The 16,255-nt window shown below is 38.1% G+C and overlaps 1 protein-coding gene across 1 annotated transcript in view; it reads left to right on the top strand.

Moving 5' to 3' along the window:
* Nucleotides 1–6,874: 6,874 nt before the first annotated feature.
* Nucleotides 6,875–16,255, top strand: part of RFC3 (replication factor C subunit 3) — a 108,118-nt gene continuing 98,737 nt past the window's right edge. The window contains exons 1-2 of the mRNA XM_053708448.1: nucleotides 6,875–7,406; nucleotides 13,807–13,944. Coding sequence (XP_053564423.1) covers nucleotides 7,320–7,406; nucleotides 13,807–13,944 — 225 coding nt within the window. The 5' untranslated portion in view covers nucleotides 6,875–7,319. The remainder of the gene's footprint in view (nucleotides 7,407–13,806; nucleotides 13,945–16,255) is intronic.

Below are 16,255 nucleotides of genomic sequence, written 5' to 3'. Positions count from 1 at the left end.
TACTTTGTGTGATTTCTCTCCAAGCCGGTGATTTTTTCATCATCAGGACCTTAGTGTTATTCCACTGTGTTTTTGTTATGCATTTGTTGATTATGGAGTTCTAATGTATTTAATGGTCCTTTAGTAACAGAAGCAATTTGGAATTTAAAAAAATCAAAAAAATAAACACTGTATCTGAATCATGAAAGTTAAATTTTACTTCCAAAACAAGTGGTTTACACAAGATCTACAAGTACTGCAGAAATCAAGGATAAACCCCAAATTAGCATGCATTCTCTTTATTATACAGTAGTGTAATGAAGTAAAAATGAATGTGAGTTACAGTAGTGTAATGAAGTAAAAATGAATGTGAGTTTTATTCATTTTAGACCTTAGTTTGCATGTAACAAAGCCACAAAAAAAAAATAAAAAAAATAGTTTGTTTTCTTACAAAAAAAAGTTGAATACAACTCTAAACATTAATTAGCATTTCAAATGTTATGTCCCTATCAGTATCAAGGTCAGTTATCTTTTGCTGTATTGTAGAACCTAACTGCATGGAGTACAGGAAACCGACTCCTTATAGAGAAGCACAGCATAGTGGTCCAAGAGATCAAAAAGAGGAGAAATAATGTCAGAGACACGACAGAGGCCAAAACATAGAGATAAATAAGTGACAAATAGAAAATAAAATCAATCAAAACCAGAAAACAAGACAGGTGTGTCAGGTAGTCAAAGGAGACAGGAGTAAGGAAGGCATAATTCAGGTATAGGCACACTGGAACAACCCCAAAAGGAAACTTAAGAGACAGTGGCCTAGATTACGAGTTGTGCGTCCTAACGCTGCTTTTTAACGCCCGCTGGTATTACGAGTCTTGAAGGTACAGGTGTACCCCTCACTTTTTTGGCCAGACTCGGAAATACCGCAAATCCACTTATGTCAATTGCGTATCCTATATTTTCAATGGGACTTGCATAGTGCCGGTATTACGAGTCTGACCAAAAGTGAGCGGTAGACCCTCTCCTGTCAAGCCTGGTACCGCATTTAAAAGTCAGTAGTTAAGAGTTTAACACTACAACGCCGTAGCATAAAACTCTTAACTAAAGTGCTAAAAAGTACACTAACACCCATAAACTACCTATTAACCCCTAAACCAAGCCCCCCCCCACATCGCAAACACTAAAATAATTTTTTTAACCCCCTAATCTGCCGAACCGGACAGCTACCACTATAATAAATATATTAACCCCTAAACCGTCGCACTCCTGCATCGCAAACACTAGTTAAATATTATTAACTCCTAATCTGCCGGCCCTAACATCGCCGCCACCTACCTACATTTATTAACCCCTAATCTGCCGCCCCCAACATCGCCGCCACTATAATAAAGTTATTAACCCCTAAACCTAAGTCTTACCCTAACCTTAACACCCCCTAACTTAAAAATAATTTAAATAAATCTAAATAAAATTACTACAATTAACTAAATTATTCCTATTTAAAACTAAATACTTACCTATAAAATAAACCCTAAGCTAGCTACAATATAACTAAAGGTTACATTATAGCTATTTTAGGGTTTATTTTTATTTTACAGGCAACTTTGTATTTATTTTAACTAGGTACAATAGTAATTAAATAGTTATTAACTATTTAATAACTACCTAGTTAAAATAAAGACAAATTTACCTGTAAAATAAAACATAACCTAAGTTACAATTACACCTAACACTACACTACAATTAAATTAATTACCTAAATTAAATACAATTAATTACAATGAAATAAAATTATCTAAAGTACAAAAAAACAAACACTAAATTACAGAAAATAATAAAGAAATTACAAGATTTTTAAACTAATTACACCTAATCTAATCCCCCTAACAAAATAACACCCCCCACCCCAATACAAAAAAGCCCTACCCTACACTAAATTACAAATAGACCCTTTTGCGGGGCATTGCCCAAAAGTAATCAGCTCTTTTACCTGAAAAAAAAATTACAATTCCCCCCAGCAACATTAAAACCCACCACCCACACAACCAACCCTACTCTAAAACCCACCCAATCCCCCTTACAAAAACCTAACACTAACCCCCTGAAGATCACTTTACCGGGAGACGTCTTCACCCAACCGGGGAGAAGTGGTCCTCCAGACAGGCAGAAGTCTTCATCCAACCGGGCAGAAGTGGTCCTCCAGACGGGCAGAAGTCTTCATCCAGACAGCATCTTCTATCTTCATCCATCCGGCACGGAGCGGGTCCATCTTCAAGACATCTGACGTGGAGCATCCTCTTCTGTCTACGGCCGACGACTGAATGAAAGTTCCTTTAAATGACGTCATCCAAGATGGCGTCCCTTCAATTCCAATTGGCTGATAGAATTCTATCAGCCAATCGGAATTAAGGTAGAAAAAATCCTATTGGCTGATGGAATCAGCCAATAGGATTGAACTTCAATCCTATTGGCTGATCCAATCAGCCAATAGGATTGAGCTGGCATTCTATTGGCTGTTCCAATCAGCCAATAGAATGCCAGATCAATCCTATTGGCTGATTGCATCAACCAAAAGGATTTTTTCTACCTTAATTCCAATTGGCTGATAGAATTCTATCAGCCAATCGGAATTGAATGGACGCCATCTTGGATGACGTCATTTAAAGGAACTTTCATTCAGTCGTCGGCCGTGGACAGAAGAGGCTGCTCTGCGTCGGATGTCTTGAAGATGGACCTGGTTTGGTGGATGGATGGTTTCTAATTTACTCCTATTATCAATTTTTTATTCATTCTGTTGCTATCTTTATTTAAAAAAAGGCAGAATGCAAGCTTAGGAACCTGCCCATTTTTAGTTCAGTACCTGGGTAGTGCTTACTGATTGGTGGCTACACTTACTTACCTCTATCTGAATCAGGAAAAAAACTATTTGGGTTTAGTATCCTTTTAAGAATAGCTCTTAGGTTTGGTATCACAATGGGCACAATTATTAGGATAGACCACATTATATTAATAACTAATTAAATGTAATAAAAAAAACATAATTACAACTAAAATGATTGAAACAAACAACTTTGATATGTAAACGTGAGAATGAATAAAGTGAGGCGATCTGAGCACAATTTTGAAAGGCAGACTAATAGCAGATTTTGATGTCCAGTTCGTGAACGAATCGTTCTTTTGAACTGGTTCTACTGTGAATCAGTTCACCAGACTGAACTGATTCGTTTGCAAACAGTTCACTTCCTGAGTCTGCAGCAGCACTGGTAATACGATCCTAGAGTGAGTTCTGCTTCTGCTAACTCCTCCTTTGCAATGAATCACACAGCAGAATCTCACTCTAGGATCATATTATCAGTGTTGTTGAATCAGTGTACTGTTAGCTAACTCGTTTGCAATGAATCAGTCTGTTAACAGTTCACTGATTCAAAAGAAGTGAACTGTTTGCAAACGACTCAGTGTACTGTTAACAGACTGATTCATTGCAAACGAGTTAGCTAACAGTACACTGATTCAAATATCAGGTCACACTCACAGCAGTTCTCAACAGACCCCTGCATTTACCCCCTAACTGCAACTTACATTAACCCATTCAGCATCCCATGTTTGTATATATATATATATATATATATATATATATAATTTGTTGTTCTTCCTCTATATCTAAGCTAACTTTTACTTAGCAACAGCTACAAATTATATATATATTTGTAGCTGTTGCTAAGTAAAAGTTAGCTTAGATATAGAGCTTGTAGTCCCAGTACACAGGAGTCGGACTGTCTGTCACACAACTCACACAGTCAGTGACTCATGATTCAGGAATGAATCAGCACTGCAGGAAACAAATCTGCGGCTCTACAGTTCACCTACTGAACATGAGGTAGAGCCAGGGCCGGATTTACTTCTCAGGAGCCTGTAGGCAGAGAAATCTGAAGCGCCCCCCTCCCCCTCCCCCCCCCATAAAAAGAGTAAAAAGAGATACTTTACTTTTTTTTACAAAATATTTCTATTTAGAACAAAAATAAATATTACAAATTTTAAATCAAATAAATGAGGTATCAGAACCATTGATAAAAGTGCTGTATACATTTAAATTTGTGTAAAATCGAAATATGTATATCATAGTGTACAACAGAATTAGAACATAACTAAATAAATAGTAAAAGGGTCATTCTAAGCAACATAACCACTACAAAGTGCTTCCTTTTAAATACAAAGTGTCCTAGTAAACCGTTAAGTCTGTGCTGTACAACTCTCAGTATGCTTAGCGAGCTAAAGAACCAAGTGATCAGCATTAGACGCTATTATATTTATACCTAATGGGATTTCTTGTCTTTAGTAAAGGCAGGGTAATAATTGAAAAATACAACTCACCACAACTCACCAATAGCACTTATATCTACCAAACCACATAGACAGACTACTTCTGGTACATCCTGTAACACAATACCAAATTTCAATCTCAACCCACTGTACTATACTGCCCTCTCAACTGCACAGCACACACTGGGGTTTAGCATCAGCAGTCTTACGTACTCCTCATATAGTACATATTTAGCATGGAATGTTGAGTAAAATACTACATATACTACAGGTCTAGCAGTTTGACAAAACTGTTGCAGTGCCAGTACCTAAAAGACAATAAGCATAAAATCACTACTAAAGAGCTGTAGTGGTTATGGTGCCTAGTGTCCCATTTACTGACTGTCAGCAGCTGCCTTAAAGGGGTCACTCTCAGGCAGACAGTGAGAGGAGTGTGTTTGCTGACAGCAATCACACCCTTGTCACTCTCAGGCAGCCAGTGAGAGCAATCACACTCCTGTCACAGGCTGCCTGAGAATGAAAGGGGTGTGATTACTGTCACTGGCTGCCTGAGAATAAAAGGGGTGTGCTAGTCTGTCAGACAGCGCTTGCTTGGCCTTGGTCACTCACTTTCACAGTCACTCACTTAGTTATGCTGTAGACAGGCGTCTCAGGGCTCAGGGCAGGCGACAGAGGCTCCGCTCCGACAGCGTCAGAAGGTGGACCGTGGAGCAACCAAAACTTCAGCAAGCCCAGGCCAGCAGCAATGAGCATGCACATCAGCTCACTATCTTCCCGCCTAGTACTCTGTCTGACTCTGAGAGGCAGAGGGCGGTAGCTGGCATCACGTGACAGACGTGGGCATGATGCCGCCCGGCCAGCCCCAAACAAAATTAGTGGCAAATCTGCAATGGTGCGCATGTGTGGCGCCAACCACAGCAGAGTAGCACAGCTGCACACTCACCTGGGGACTGGAGTCTGAGACGACTTGTCACTCACTTCACTTGTGCCCTGGAGACTGGAGCGAGAGTAGAGTCAGGGGTGGGAGCGAGGGTGGAGTCAGGGCTCGGAGGGAGTCAGCCTAGGAGGACGCAAGACAACTGCAGCGCAACTTGCTAAAGTTGTTGCTACTAGTTTTGCTCTGTGTGACTGACAGTCTGTTCTGATAAAGTTGCTAAGCACTAGTCTACTGTACAAATTAAACACTGCAGTAAATCAAACAAAGCACTCACTCACAGGCTCAACAAAATCATAAAAAAAAAAAAAGTTTAATTTTTTTTTTTTTTTAAGAAGAAAAAAAAATACACTGACTCTGTGGCGCCCCCTGCTGCAATGCGCCTGTAGGCACATGCCTACTGTGCCTAATGGCAAATCCGGCCCTGGGTAGAGCCTCTATCTCATGTTCAGTAGGTGAACTGGTGAATCGGTTCATGAACCGGTTCAGTTAATCGAACCGTCCGAAATGAACCGATTCACCCAGAAGAACCAAACTTCCCATCACTACTGGTAAATACAATCCTAGAGTGAGTTCTGCTTCTGCTAACTCCTCCTTTGCAATGAATCACACAGCAGAATCAGATATCCTCACTCTAGGATCATATTACCAGTGCTGTTACTGATTCAAGAAGTGAACTGTTTGCAAACGAAGCAGTGTACTGTTAACTAAACTAACTCCTTTGCAATGGATTGTTCAGTTAACAGTTCACTGATTCAAAGATCAAGTCACACCAGTTTTCAATAGACTCCTGCCTTTACCCCTAACTGCACATTAAATTAACCCTTACTGTGCCTTTACATAAATAACCTTTACCTCTAAATGCACTTTAAATTAACCCATACTGTGCCTTTACATAAATAACCTTTACCCCTATTTGCACCTTACATGAACCCTTACTGTGCCTTTACATAAATAATTCTCACCATATATTAACCCTAAGGACCCCTGTTAAACCTAACTGCCCCTAAGAACCCCTGTTACTCCCCTGTTAACCCCATTTAATGCCCCCAGTAACATCAATCATCAAAGATAAGGAACTGGTCCCTCAAATAATAACTTTATTTAAAATGTTACTACTGTTTGTTTTTTTCACTTTTACTAAAGTTGAGATAAGTGTTGGATATGCAAATGTTAAATAAATACAACACAGTACATAGAACAGAGTATGCAGCATACTCTGTTGATTGTACTGTGTTGTATTTATCAAGAGCCATAACTGCCTGTGAGGAGTTGGACTGTCAGATACTCAGTGACTCAGGAGTTATGATTCAGGGCAGGAATCGGATCAGCAGTGAATCAGACACTCTGCTACTGGAGAATCTGCATCACATGTCAAAGTGAACTGATGAATCGGTTCAGTTAATCGAACTGTCCGAAATGAACCGATTCATCTAAATGAACCGAACTTCCCATGTGATTGATTTTGGGAATAGGGCAAGGGCAGAATGCTTTGAGCTTTATCGTAATTATGAATGCCACTTTTTTTTGCGCCAGTAGTAAAAATATAAGTCTGATTTAGTAAACGTGTCCTAAAATTAAATAGTTGGGTGACACGGTTTAGAGTAATTTAAAAGAAAATCACACACAACATATTTGTTTTCCTATTTATAGAAATCAATAACTTAAATCTCTTACAAAAAGCTAAAGCTGCAAAATGTTTTGCGTCTGCCGTGCATTAAAAAGCTCTTAGGTTTTGGCCACATTATATTAATAATAAAAATTAAACTAAAACGGTTGAAACGAACAACTTGGATATGTCAAAGTGAAAAATGTCTTTCTGAAAAACAAAGTCAGGTGATTTGATCCTAAACTCTTTCCGTAGATTCAAGCCATGCGTTCCAAGCCTCTTTCTGAAGCCGAAGCGCCTTTGTTTACAGTAGCAATATTGCAGTTGAGTGAATTTTGTGCCATCTACAGGTCAGGCAGTAGTGAGCATGCGCAAGTCACAGTAAATGCGGATCTTTCGCGCGCTATTAACAGTGTACTTTCACTGTGGATTGTGCGCGGGTTTTTAAATCGTCCCATTTTGGTGTAGGCGGCAGAAATGAGTTTGTGGGTTGATAAATACCGACCGACCTCTATATCTAAGTTGGACTTCCACAAAGAACAAGCAGCAAAGCTTCGGAATTTGGTGAGCGTCTTCATCGTGGGCTAATGTCTGTACTAGCCTATGACTTTTAGAAGCACAGGAGGAGTGAAGTACTCAAAACACGATAATTGTTTTTAATGCTATATTTCCGTGATACTGAGTTAATAAACTTTATTTTGCAGACAATTTTGTTTATCACTATGAACCTCTACTATTATCGGGAAACGGTAATCTCTGTTAAAGCATAGTGCACTCGCACAGGAAACCCTAAAATTTTCTTTCATGATTTGGAGAACATATAACTTTCCATTTTACTTTTATCATCAAAATTGCTTCATTCTCTTGTTATCCTTTGCTGAAGGAACAGCATTACGCAACTGGCATCAAGCTGTACACATCTAGTTGGCACAAGAGACAAATGTATGCATGCACCAATCAGCAGCTGACTATCACTAGTGTAAGATATGTGCGTATTCATTTTCAACAAGGGATACCAAGAGAATGAAGAACATTTGAAAATGGAAGTGAATTTAAAAGTGTCTTAAAATTCCATGCTCCAACTGAATAATGCAAGTTTTATTTTTGGATTTATCCCTTTAACCCCATAATCCCATAGCCAAATGTGACACACACACATATATAATATAATATATATATATATATATATATATATATATATACACACATATACAGGTAGCCTTCAGTTTACGCCGGTTAGGTTCCAGAAGGAATGGTTGTAAATCGAAACCATTGTAAATTGAAACCCAGTTTATAATGTAAGTCAATGGGAAGTGAGGGAGATAGGTTCCAGGCCCCTCTCAAAATTGTCATAAGTTACACCTAATACATTCTTTTTAAAGCTTTGAAATGAAGATTTTAAATGCTAAACAGCATTATAAACCTAATAAAATAACCACACAACACAGACTTCACTTGCATTTTTCTGCAAACAGTTCTTTCTATGCATTCCAATCTGGACTGATTTATAGACAGGAAGATCTTGTTCCTTTGCAAGCTGCTCGATAGCTCAGGTCTGGTTAAACTGATTAATTTCAGCTTGCTTGGCTTGCATATCTTTGCTGCAACACAAGTGGAAAGCTCCACCTACTGGCTATTTTAATCAATGCACTGCTTCTCAATGCTTTTCAATAGCAGTCACATAACTTGGGGAAAAAAAAGGTTATTCTGAAACGGTGCAAATTGAACCGTTGTAAACTGAGGGCCACCTGTATGTATGTGTGTATATATATATATATATATAGGTGTCTACCTGTACTTGCACCTGCCATTTGGCCGTCTGGCTGAACTAAAGAATAAAAGATTTGTATATCTTGTTTGCTGTCTCCGGGTCTCCTCCTTCATTCCCCCTGGTGGGACTTACCCTTTATATATATATATATATATATATATATATATATATATATATACACACACACACACACAGGTGGCCCTCGTTTTACAACGGTTCAATTTACACAGTTTCCGAATAACAACCTTTTTTCCAGTCATGACTGTTATTGAAAAGCATTGAGAAGCAGTGCATTTATTAAAATAGCCAGTAGGCGGAGCTGTTCGCTTGTGTTGCAGCAAAGCCAAGCAAGCCGAAATTAATCAGTTTAACCAGACCTGAGCTATCGAGCAGATTTCAAAGGAATAATATCTTCCTGTATATAAATCAGTCCAGATTGGAATGCATAGAAAGAACTATTTGCAGAAAAATGCAAGTGAAGTCTGTGTTGTGTGATTATTTTATTAGGTTTATAATGCTGTTTAGCATTTAAAATCTTCATTTCAAAGCTTTAAAGTGAATGTAAATTTTGATGCTAAAGTGCCCGGTTTTTAAAACTTTGATTAAAAACAGGGGCACTTTAATTCATAAAAATTTACATTTCACTCCTGTTGTGACAAAAAACTTACCTTTTAAACTTCACAGCAGCTCCAGCTTTCTCCGGTCTCACAAGCCATTTCTGATGTCAGAAATGATTGATAGGTCATTCTCCAATCACAGCTTCCCCCCCGGGGGATTCAGTGTCTGATTCACTGCTGTGATTGGAGGAAGCCGATGCCTCATTTTAGACCCAGGAAGAGGCTTTGAAACAGGTGGAGGAAGCTGGAGCTGCTATGAAGATTAAAAGGTAAGTTTTTTTTTTTTCACAACAGGAGTGAAATGAAAATTTTTATGAATTAAAGTGCCCCTGTTTTTAATCGAAGTTTTAAAAACCGGGCACTTTAGCATCAAAATTTACATTCACTTTAAAAAGAATGTATTAGGTGTTACTTATGACAATTTTGAGAGGGGCCTGGAACCTAAGTAACACCTAATACATTCTTTTAAAGCTTTGAAATGAAGATTTTAAATGCTAAACAGCATTATAAACCTAATAAAATAATCACACAACACAGACTTCACTTGCATTTTTCTGCAAATAGTTCTTTCTATGCATTCCAATCTGGACTGATTTATATACAGGAAGATATTATTCCTTTGAAATCTGCTCGATAGCTCAGGTCTGGTTAAACTGATTAATTTCGGCTTGCTTGGCTTTGCTGCAACACAAGCGGACAGCTCCGCCTTCTGGCTATTTTAATAAATGCACTGCTTCTCAATGCTTTTCAATAGCAGTCATATGACTGGAAAAAAGGTTGTTATTCGGAAACGGTGTAAATTGAACCGTTGTAAAACGAGGGCCACCTGTGTGTGTGTGTATATGTATGTGTGTGTGTGTGTGTGTGTGTGTGTGTGTGTATATATATATATATATATATATATATATATATATATATATATATATACACATACATGTGGCCCTCAGTTTACAACGGTTCAATTTGCACCGTTTCAGAATAACCTTTTTTTCCCCCAGTCATGTGACTGCTATTGAAAAGCATTGAGAAGCAGTGCATTGATTAAAATAGCCAGTAGGTGGAGCTTTCCACTTGTGTTGCAGCAAAGATATGCAAGCCAAGCAAGCTGAAATTAATCAGTTTAACCAGACCTGAGCTATCGAGCAGCTTGCAAAGGAACAAGATCTTCCTGTCTATAAATCAGTCCAGATTGGAATGCATAGAAAGAACTGTTTGCAGAAAAATGCAAGTGAAGTCTGTGTTGTGTGATTATTTTATTAGGTTTATAATGCTGTTTAGCATTTAAAGTCTTCATTTCAAAGCTTTAAAAATAATGTATTAGGTGTTACTTATGACAATTTTGTGAGGGGCCTGGAACCTAACTTCCTCACTTCCCATTGACTTACATTATAAACTGGATTTCAATTTACAACGGTTTCGATTTACAACCATTCCTTCTGGAACCTAACCCTGGCGTAAACTGAGGGCTACCTGTACACGCACACCTTAAAGTGTAGGTCCATTTTGATGAATTAGTGCCCGATTTTTAATAAACCTAATTAAAAACAAGGGCACTTTAATTCATCAAAATTGACATCTCGCTGTTTTCTTAAAAAAATTACCTTTTAATCCTGAATGCCGCTCCAGCGATTTCCCCCAGCTGTCGGAAGCCTCTGCAGACATCAGAAATGACGAATCGAGCTTCCTCCAATCACAGCTATCCCCCCCCCCCGGGAGAATCTTGGCCTGATGCAACGTTGTGATTGGAGGAAGTCGGATTCGTCATTTTGGTCCCGCAAAGTCGGCTTGCGACGGGCGGAGGAAGTGCTGGAGCGGCTGCCAGGATTAAAAGGTAAGTTTTTGAAGAAAACGGTGAAATGTCAATTTTGATGAATTAAAGTGCCCTTGTTTTTAATAGGTTTATTAAAAACCGGGCACTAATTCATCAAAATGGCCCTTCACTTTAACAAAGCCCCAGCAGTCTTTACTGCAGCTCTCGGCTGTAACTTTACTGAGCTCATGGCATCTGTCAATATATGGAACTGGAGCGTCATTGGTGCTCCAGTTCTATAAGAAGGCAGATGCCAGATTGTTACAGATGTCACAGTCTGTAACTAGCATCTGCTGGTGCCGGCAGGAGGTGTGGGTGGTCCAGCAGCGGAGGGAGTGGGAGGGCCCTATGCTGTGGGAAAATAAAGGGAGAGGGAGTGAAGCTACACTACAGAAAAAAGGTGGGGTGGGGGGGAACCCTAACTTTAGCAGGAGGGGAATGTATTGTTTTTTTAGAGGTACTGCCAGACATATTAAGAGGGGGGAGGATTTGAGAGCTATTTGGGAGGGATTAGGGAGGTTAGAGGGTAAGGGGGACCCTACACTGTAGGAAAAAAAGTTGCCTTAAAGGCACACTGAACCCAATTTTTTTTTCTTTCGGGATTCAGATAGAGCATGCAATTTTAAGCAACTTTGTAATTTACTCCTATTATCAATTCTTCTGTGTTCTCTTGATATCTTTATTTGAAAAATAAGGCATCTAAGGGTTTTTTTTTTTTTGTTTCAGGACTCTGGACAGCATTTTTTTTATTGGTGGATGAATTTATCCACCAATCGGCAAGAGCAACCCAGGTTGTTCACCAAAAATGGGCCGGCATCTAAACTTACATTCTTGCATTTCAAATAAAGATACCAAGAGAATATAGAAAATTTGATAATGGGAGTAAATTAGAAAGTTGCTTAAAATTGCATGCTCTATCTGAATCACGAAAGAAAAAATTTGGGTTCAGTGTCCCTTTAAGACTGTCTGCAGTACCTAAGATGATGGTGGCCAGTGGGGGGTGAGGGAGGGACCAGGGGGTGGAATCGCTGCACTAAATCTAAAATTAACTTTACAACATATCAGATTAAACCATTCACTCCTGGGAATAATAGAAATGTTTTGCACAGCTGCAGTTAGCGGCCTTCTAATTACCAAAAGCTATTGTCTATCTCTGAATAAAAAAAAATCGCAGAGAAGCTTTTCAAATTATTTGTGCTATGATTGTACAAGCAGTATGTAAATAATTTCAGTGAGATACCCAACGTTTGTGAAAAAGTTAACTCTTTTTTTTTTTTTTTTTTTTTTTTTTTTATATATATATATATATATATAATTGCATTTGGCGGTGAAATGGTGACATGAAATATACCAAAATAGGCCTAGATCAATACCTTGGATTGTCTACTGAAAAAAAAAAATTATAGTTTTGATAGGTTTAAACAAAAACTCTGTTTTAGCCTGAAATGCCTGGTCCTTAAGGGGTTAAAATAAATATATAATTTTGATAAGTAAATAAAAAAAACAAAAAAAAAAGGCCCCGTTTCTGTTTAAATGGAGTGATTGCAAAAAATGCCAAACATTGGGCTTTAGTATACAGACAAAGATAATATAAAGAAGCGTGTGTGTGCAGAAGCAGAAAGTGATAAAATAAGGAGATCTGATTTTAATGGATTGTGGTTTCAAAGAACAAAACCAGCTTTTTCCTATACAAAAATTAACCTAAAGAAGCAATTTCTTATATATTTTATACTCTTCAGCTGGTACAATAAGTCATGGGTGTTTAAAATATTTCACCCTAGTAAAGAAACATCTATTTTAAAATGTCATCTTTTAGATATAACAAAAAAGGACTGTTCTTTTTCACTTTGAGGACATATAGCTGACGAACACTTATATGTGGACTGCACTTAATGGGTATACAACTTTTGCATATGTTTAACACCTTATTGGTAAGTGAGGATTTTGTCAAAAATAACACTGCCTTCTACGTGTTATCTTTGGAGAAAATCCACTATAGCTAATTAGCTATCAGGGTAAACCTGACATTACTAGACATAATTTATATGGGATCAGAAAACAACAAGCCCAACAGGGTAACTCTCAAATACCTTACCATATAAGCATCCTAGCACCACAAATCATCATCCGACCTTGGAAAATGACCAGCTTCCCCCCTCTAAAACCTAGTTTTTACCCTATCCCCTACCTCAATCCTCCCTTTACCTCTCACCCTTCTCCATTTCCCCCTCCATCCGCTTCACTATCCCCCTTTCCTTCTAAAGTGAATATCAAGAGTTGTTATTGTTTCAGTATTGTATTATTTATTTGCTTACTTTGTCATACAGAATACCCCCCAAAGAGTATGATTTTCCAATTCATTGTATGACTTCTTATTCATGTTTTATTTTTATTTTTTGGTTAAAATGTTGTTTGAAAACTCAATAAAAATATTTAAATGGGGGGGGGGGGGGGGGGGGAAATAACTCTTCCTTAAATTGAAATAAAGCACGTTTTAGTTTTATGGTTAGAATATTATTTAATGCAGTGTTTCTCAATTCCAGTCCTCAAGGACTCATACAAGTCCTGATTTGAAGTATTTATTTCCCTTTAATTGATCTATGGACATCATTAGAAGTGTTTCATCTGTGTTCTGCAAGGGAATTCTGTTAAGGGTCCCTGAGAACTGGAATTGTAAAACGCTGCTTTAATGCATGTTCCTTTCAATTGGTATTTCTGACTTATGACCCTAAACGTTTCAAATGTTCTCTCTTTTGCTCTTTAAAGGTACAATGTGGGGATTTTCCTCATCTCCTTGTATTTGGTCCATCAGGAGCAGGGAAAAAAACAAGAATAATGTGCTTGTTACGAGAGTTATACGGGGCTGGAGTCGAAAAACTGCGAATTGAACACCAGACAATAACTGTAAGATTGATTGATTTACTTTTTGTACTAGTACTTAATTGAACTAGAATATAAAAATACAAGTAGAAAACCCTTTGTCCAAATGGCTTGGGACCAGAGAAGGTTTGGAATAGTTATGATTTTGTAATATTTGCATACTTAGAATAGGACAGTTTGGATAGAGGATGAAACCAAGAGTAAACATCTTATGCCATTTAGGCAATATTTACATTATTTACATATTATACATGCAACCTGAAGGTAGTGTGTGTGTATATAGATAGGTGATCACTAATTTACACACACAAAGTTTTTAGAGTGTGTGTATATATAAATAGGTGATCACTGACGTTTTTTTAATTTGTACTAAAAATTGCAAGGTGCCATTAAAATAAACAAAGCAAGTCTTAACACCCCCCCAAGGCAGAACATGCAGTGATCTGAGATGCCATCGCAGAAAATGCAGCATGTCTGTAGAAAGAACAGGACACATGCAGGAACTGTTACTGCTTTAACTTTGCAGCACTGCTCTACATCAGGTTGTTCTCTTCAAAAAGAGCTTTGCTCAGGCAGCACTGTGTAAGTTTTCCTTAACACGGCGCATCCACAGCTAGTCTGCAGCTAATTTGCATTCCAATTTTCAACTGCTGCAATATATTATAATACTTTTACAATTGCTTTATTCTCCAGTTAATCAACATATTGCAACTGAACTGATGCTTTAGTGTTACTGCCCAAATTAAAATTGAATTTCATTTTCAAGTAACCTGCAGAAAAATTCTCCATTAAAAAAAAATCTCATCGCAGAAAGTGAAAAAAAGTTCTGCCTCTGGGACACACTCTAAAAACTTTGTGTGTGTAAATGTATGTTTATAATTTTCAATTTTCTATAGTCACTTTTGATGCCAAATCAATTTTATATTCCACCTACAGATTAATTTTCTGAATACGGCTATAGATATCCTTTCCATAATTCTATATGCTTTCTATATTTTATTTTATATGCTTTGCTCATTTTATTTTTTGTTACTATTACGATTTGCCATGTATTTTCTGTCTGAAGTTTAAGATGTTTTTCAGTTTAATATCATTTATTTGTAGAGCTCCAGCAGATTACGTAACTAAACATAGTTATAACCTAAAAGGGTAGAATTTTAAGAAACAAATTATGTGGAACTTGGTGATTGGGTAGAGGGCCCTACCAAGAGTTGCCAACTTTTGTAGATTACTTTTCAAGAAGGTCAGCTATGGGATAGTTGGGGTTGTAAGCTCACAGGCTAGTTGCAAGGGACTGACCAAAGGAGAGGAATTTGCGTATGAAAGGTTAGCGCAGATTGTTTCATCCCTGAACAGTGGAGTCTTTAAGGAGCACTTGAAGCATTGGAAACTAGTGGATAGTCTTTTGGAGATGAGCAGTGGGTTACACAAGATTGGGGCCATTCTTGAGAAGTTCTGTAAGACAGGAATGTGTGGAGGAGCTAACGAGAGAAGGTGACCATCCGAAGAGAAAATGGCATGGGTGGGAGAGTATCTGGAGACAAAGGCAAATATATGAGTGGGAGCAGGGTCATTGAAGGCCTTGAATGTTATGGTCAGGATTTTATTCTGTAGGCTAGAGAAAGCCAGTGATGGGGTTGGCATTCATTATGGATTGTGATAGACGGCAACTAAAGAGACCAGGGAGGATGGCGTTGCAATAGTAAATTCTGAAAATGACGAGAGAGTGGATTAAAATCGTAGTTTGAGGAAGTGGCGGGCTTTGGAGATGTTTCTAAGCTATAAACTGCAGTAATTGGCCAAAGACTGGGTGTAGGAAGTGATTAAAAGATCAGAATTGGGCATGAGGGGTTGGGGTGTTATCAACAGTTAGAAAAAGTTAAGGGATAAGGGTCTTGGAAGAAGGGAGAAAAATGAGAAGCTCAGTTTTAGAGAGATTTCACTTGAGGTAGTGAGAGGACATTTAGGTGGAAATATCTGATATAATTATTGACAAAAGTTAGCAAGGAAGGGGGGGTAGGTCTGGTGCAGAGAGGTAGATTTGGGTCATCGGCATACAAAAAATGCTAAAACCAGTGGAACTTTCTTAAGAAACCCAAGGGGACCAAGAAGACAACCTTGTGGCATTCCAAGAGAAAGTGATAAAGTGGCGGAGGGACAGATTCAAAATGTGAGCAGAGGACAGCTAGTAAGGGGGATGGATGGAGTGTAGAAACTTCATCCTCAGTAACAGGTGCACAAGAGCTGAATTTTTGTATAAATGCTGGTTTTGCATGGTTTGTGAGGAATTGGAAATTGCTATTGTGGGGAAATATTATTTTCATTTCTGATGGAG

This window comes from Bombina bombina, chromosome 3, assembly GCF_027579735.1.
Source record: "Bombina bombina isolate aBomBom1 chromosome 3, aBomBom1.pri, whole genome shotgun sequence".
Taxonomy (NCBI): Eukaryota; Metazoa; Chordata; class Amphibia; order Anura; family Bombinatoridae; genus Bombina; species Bombina bombina.
This window is presented reverse-complemented; position numbering and strand designations above follow the sequence as displayed.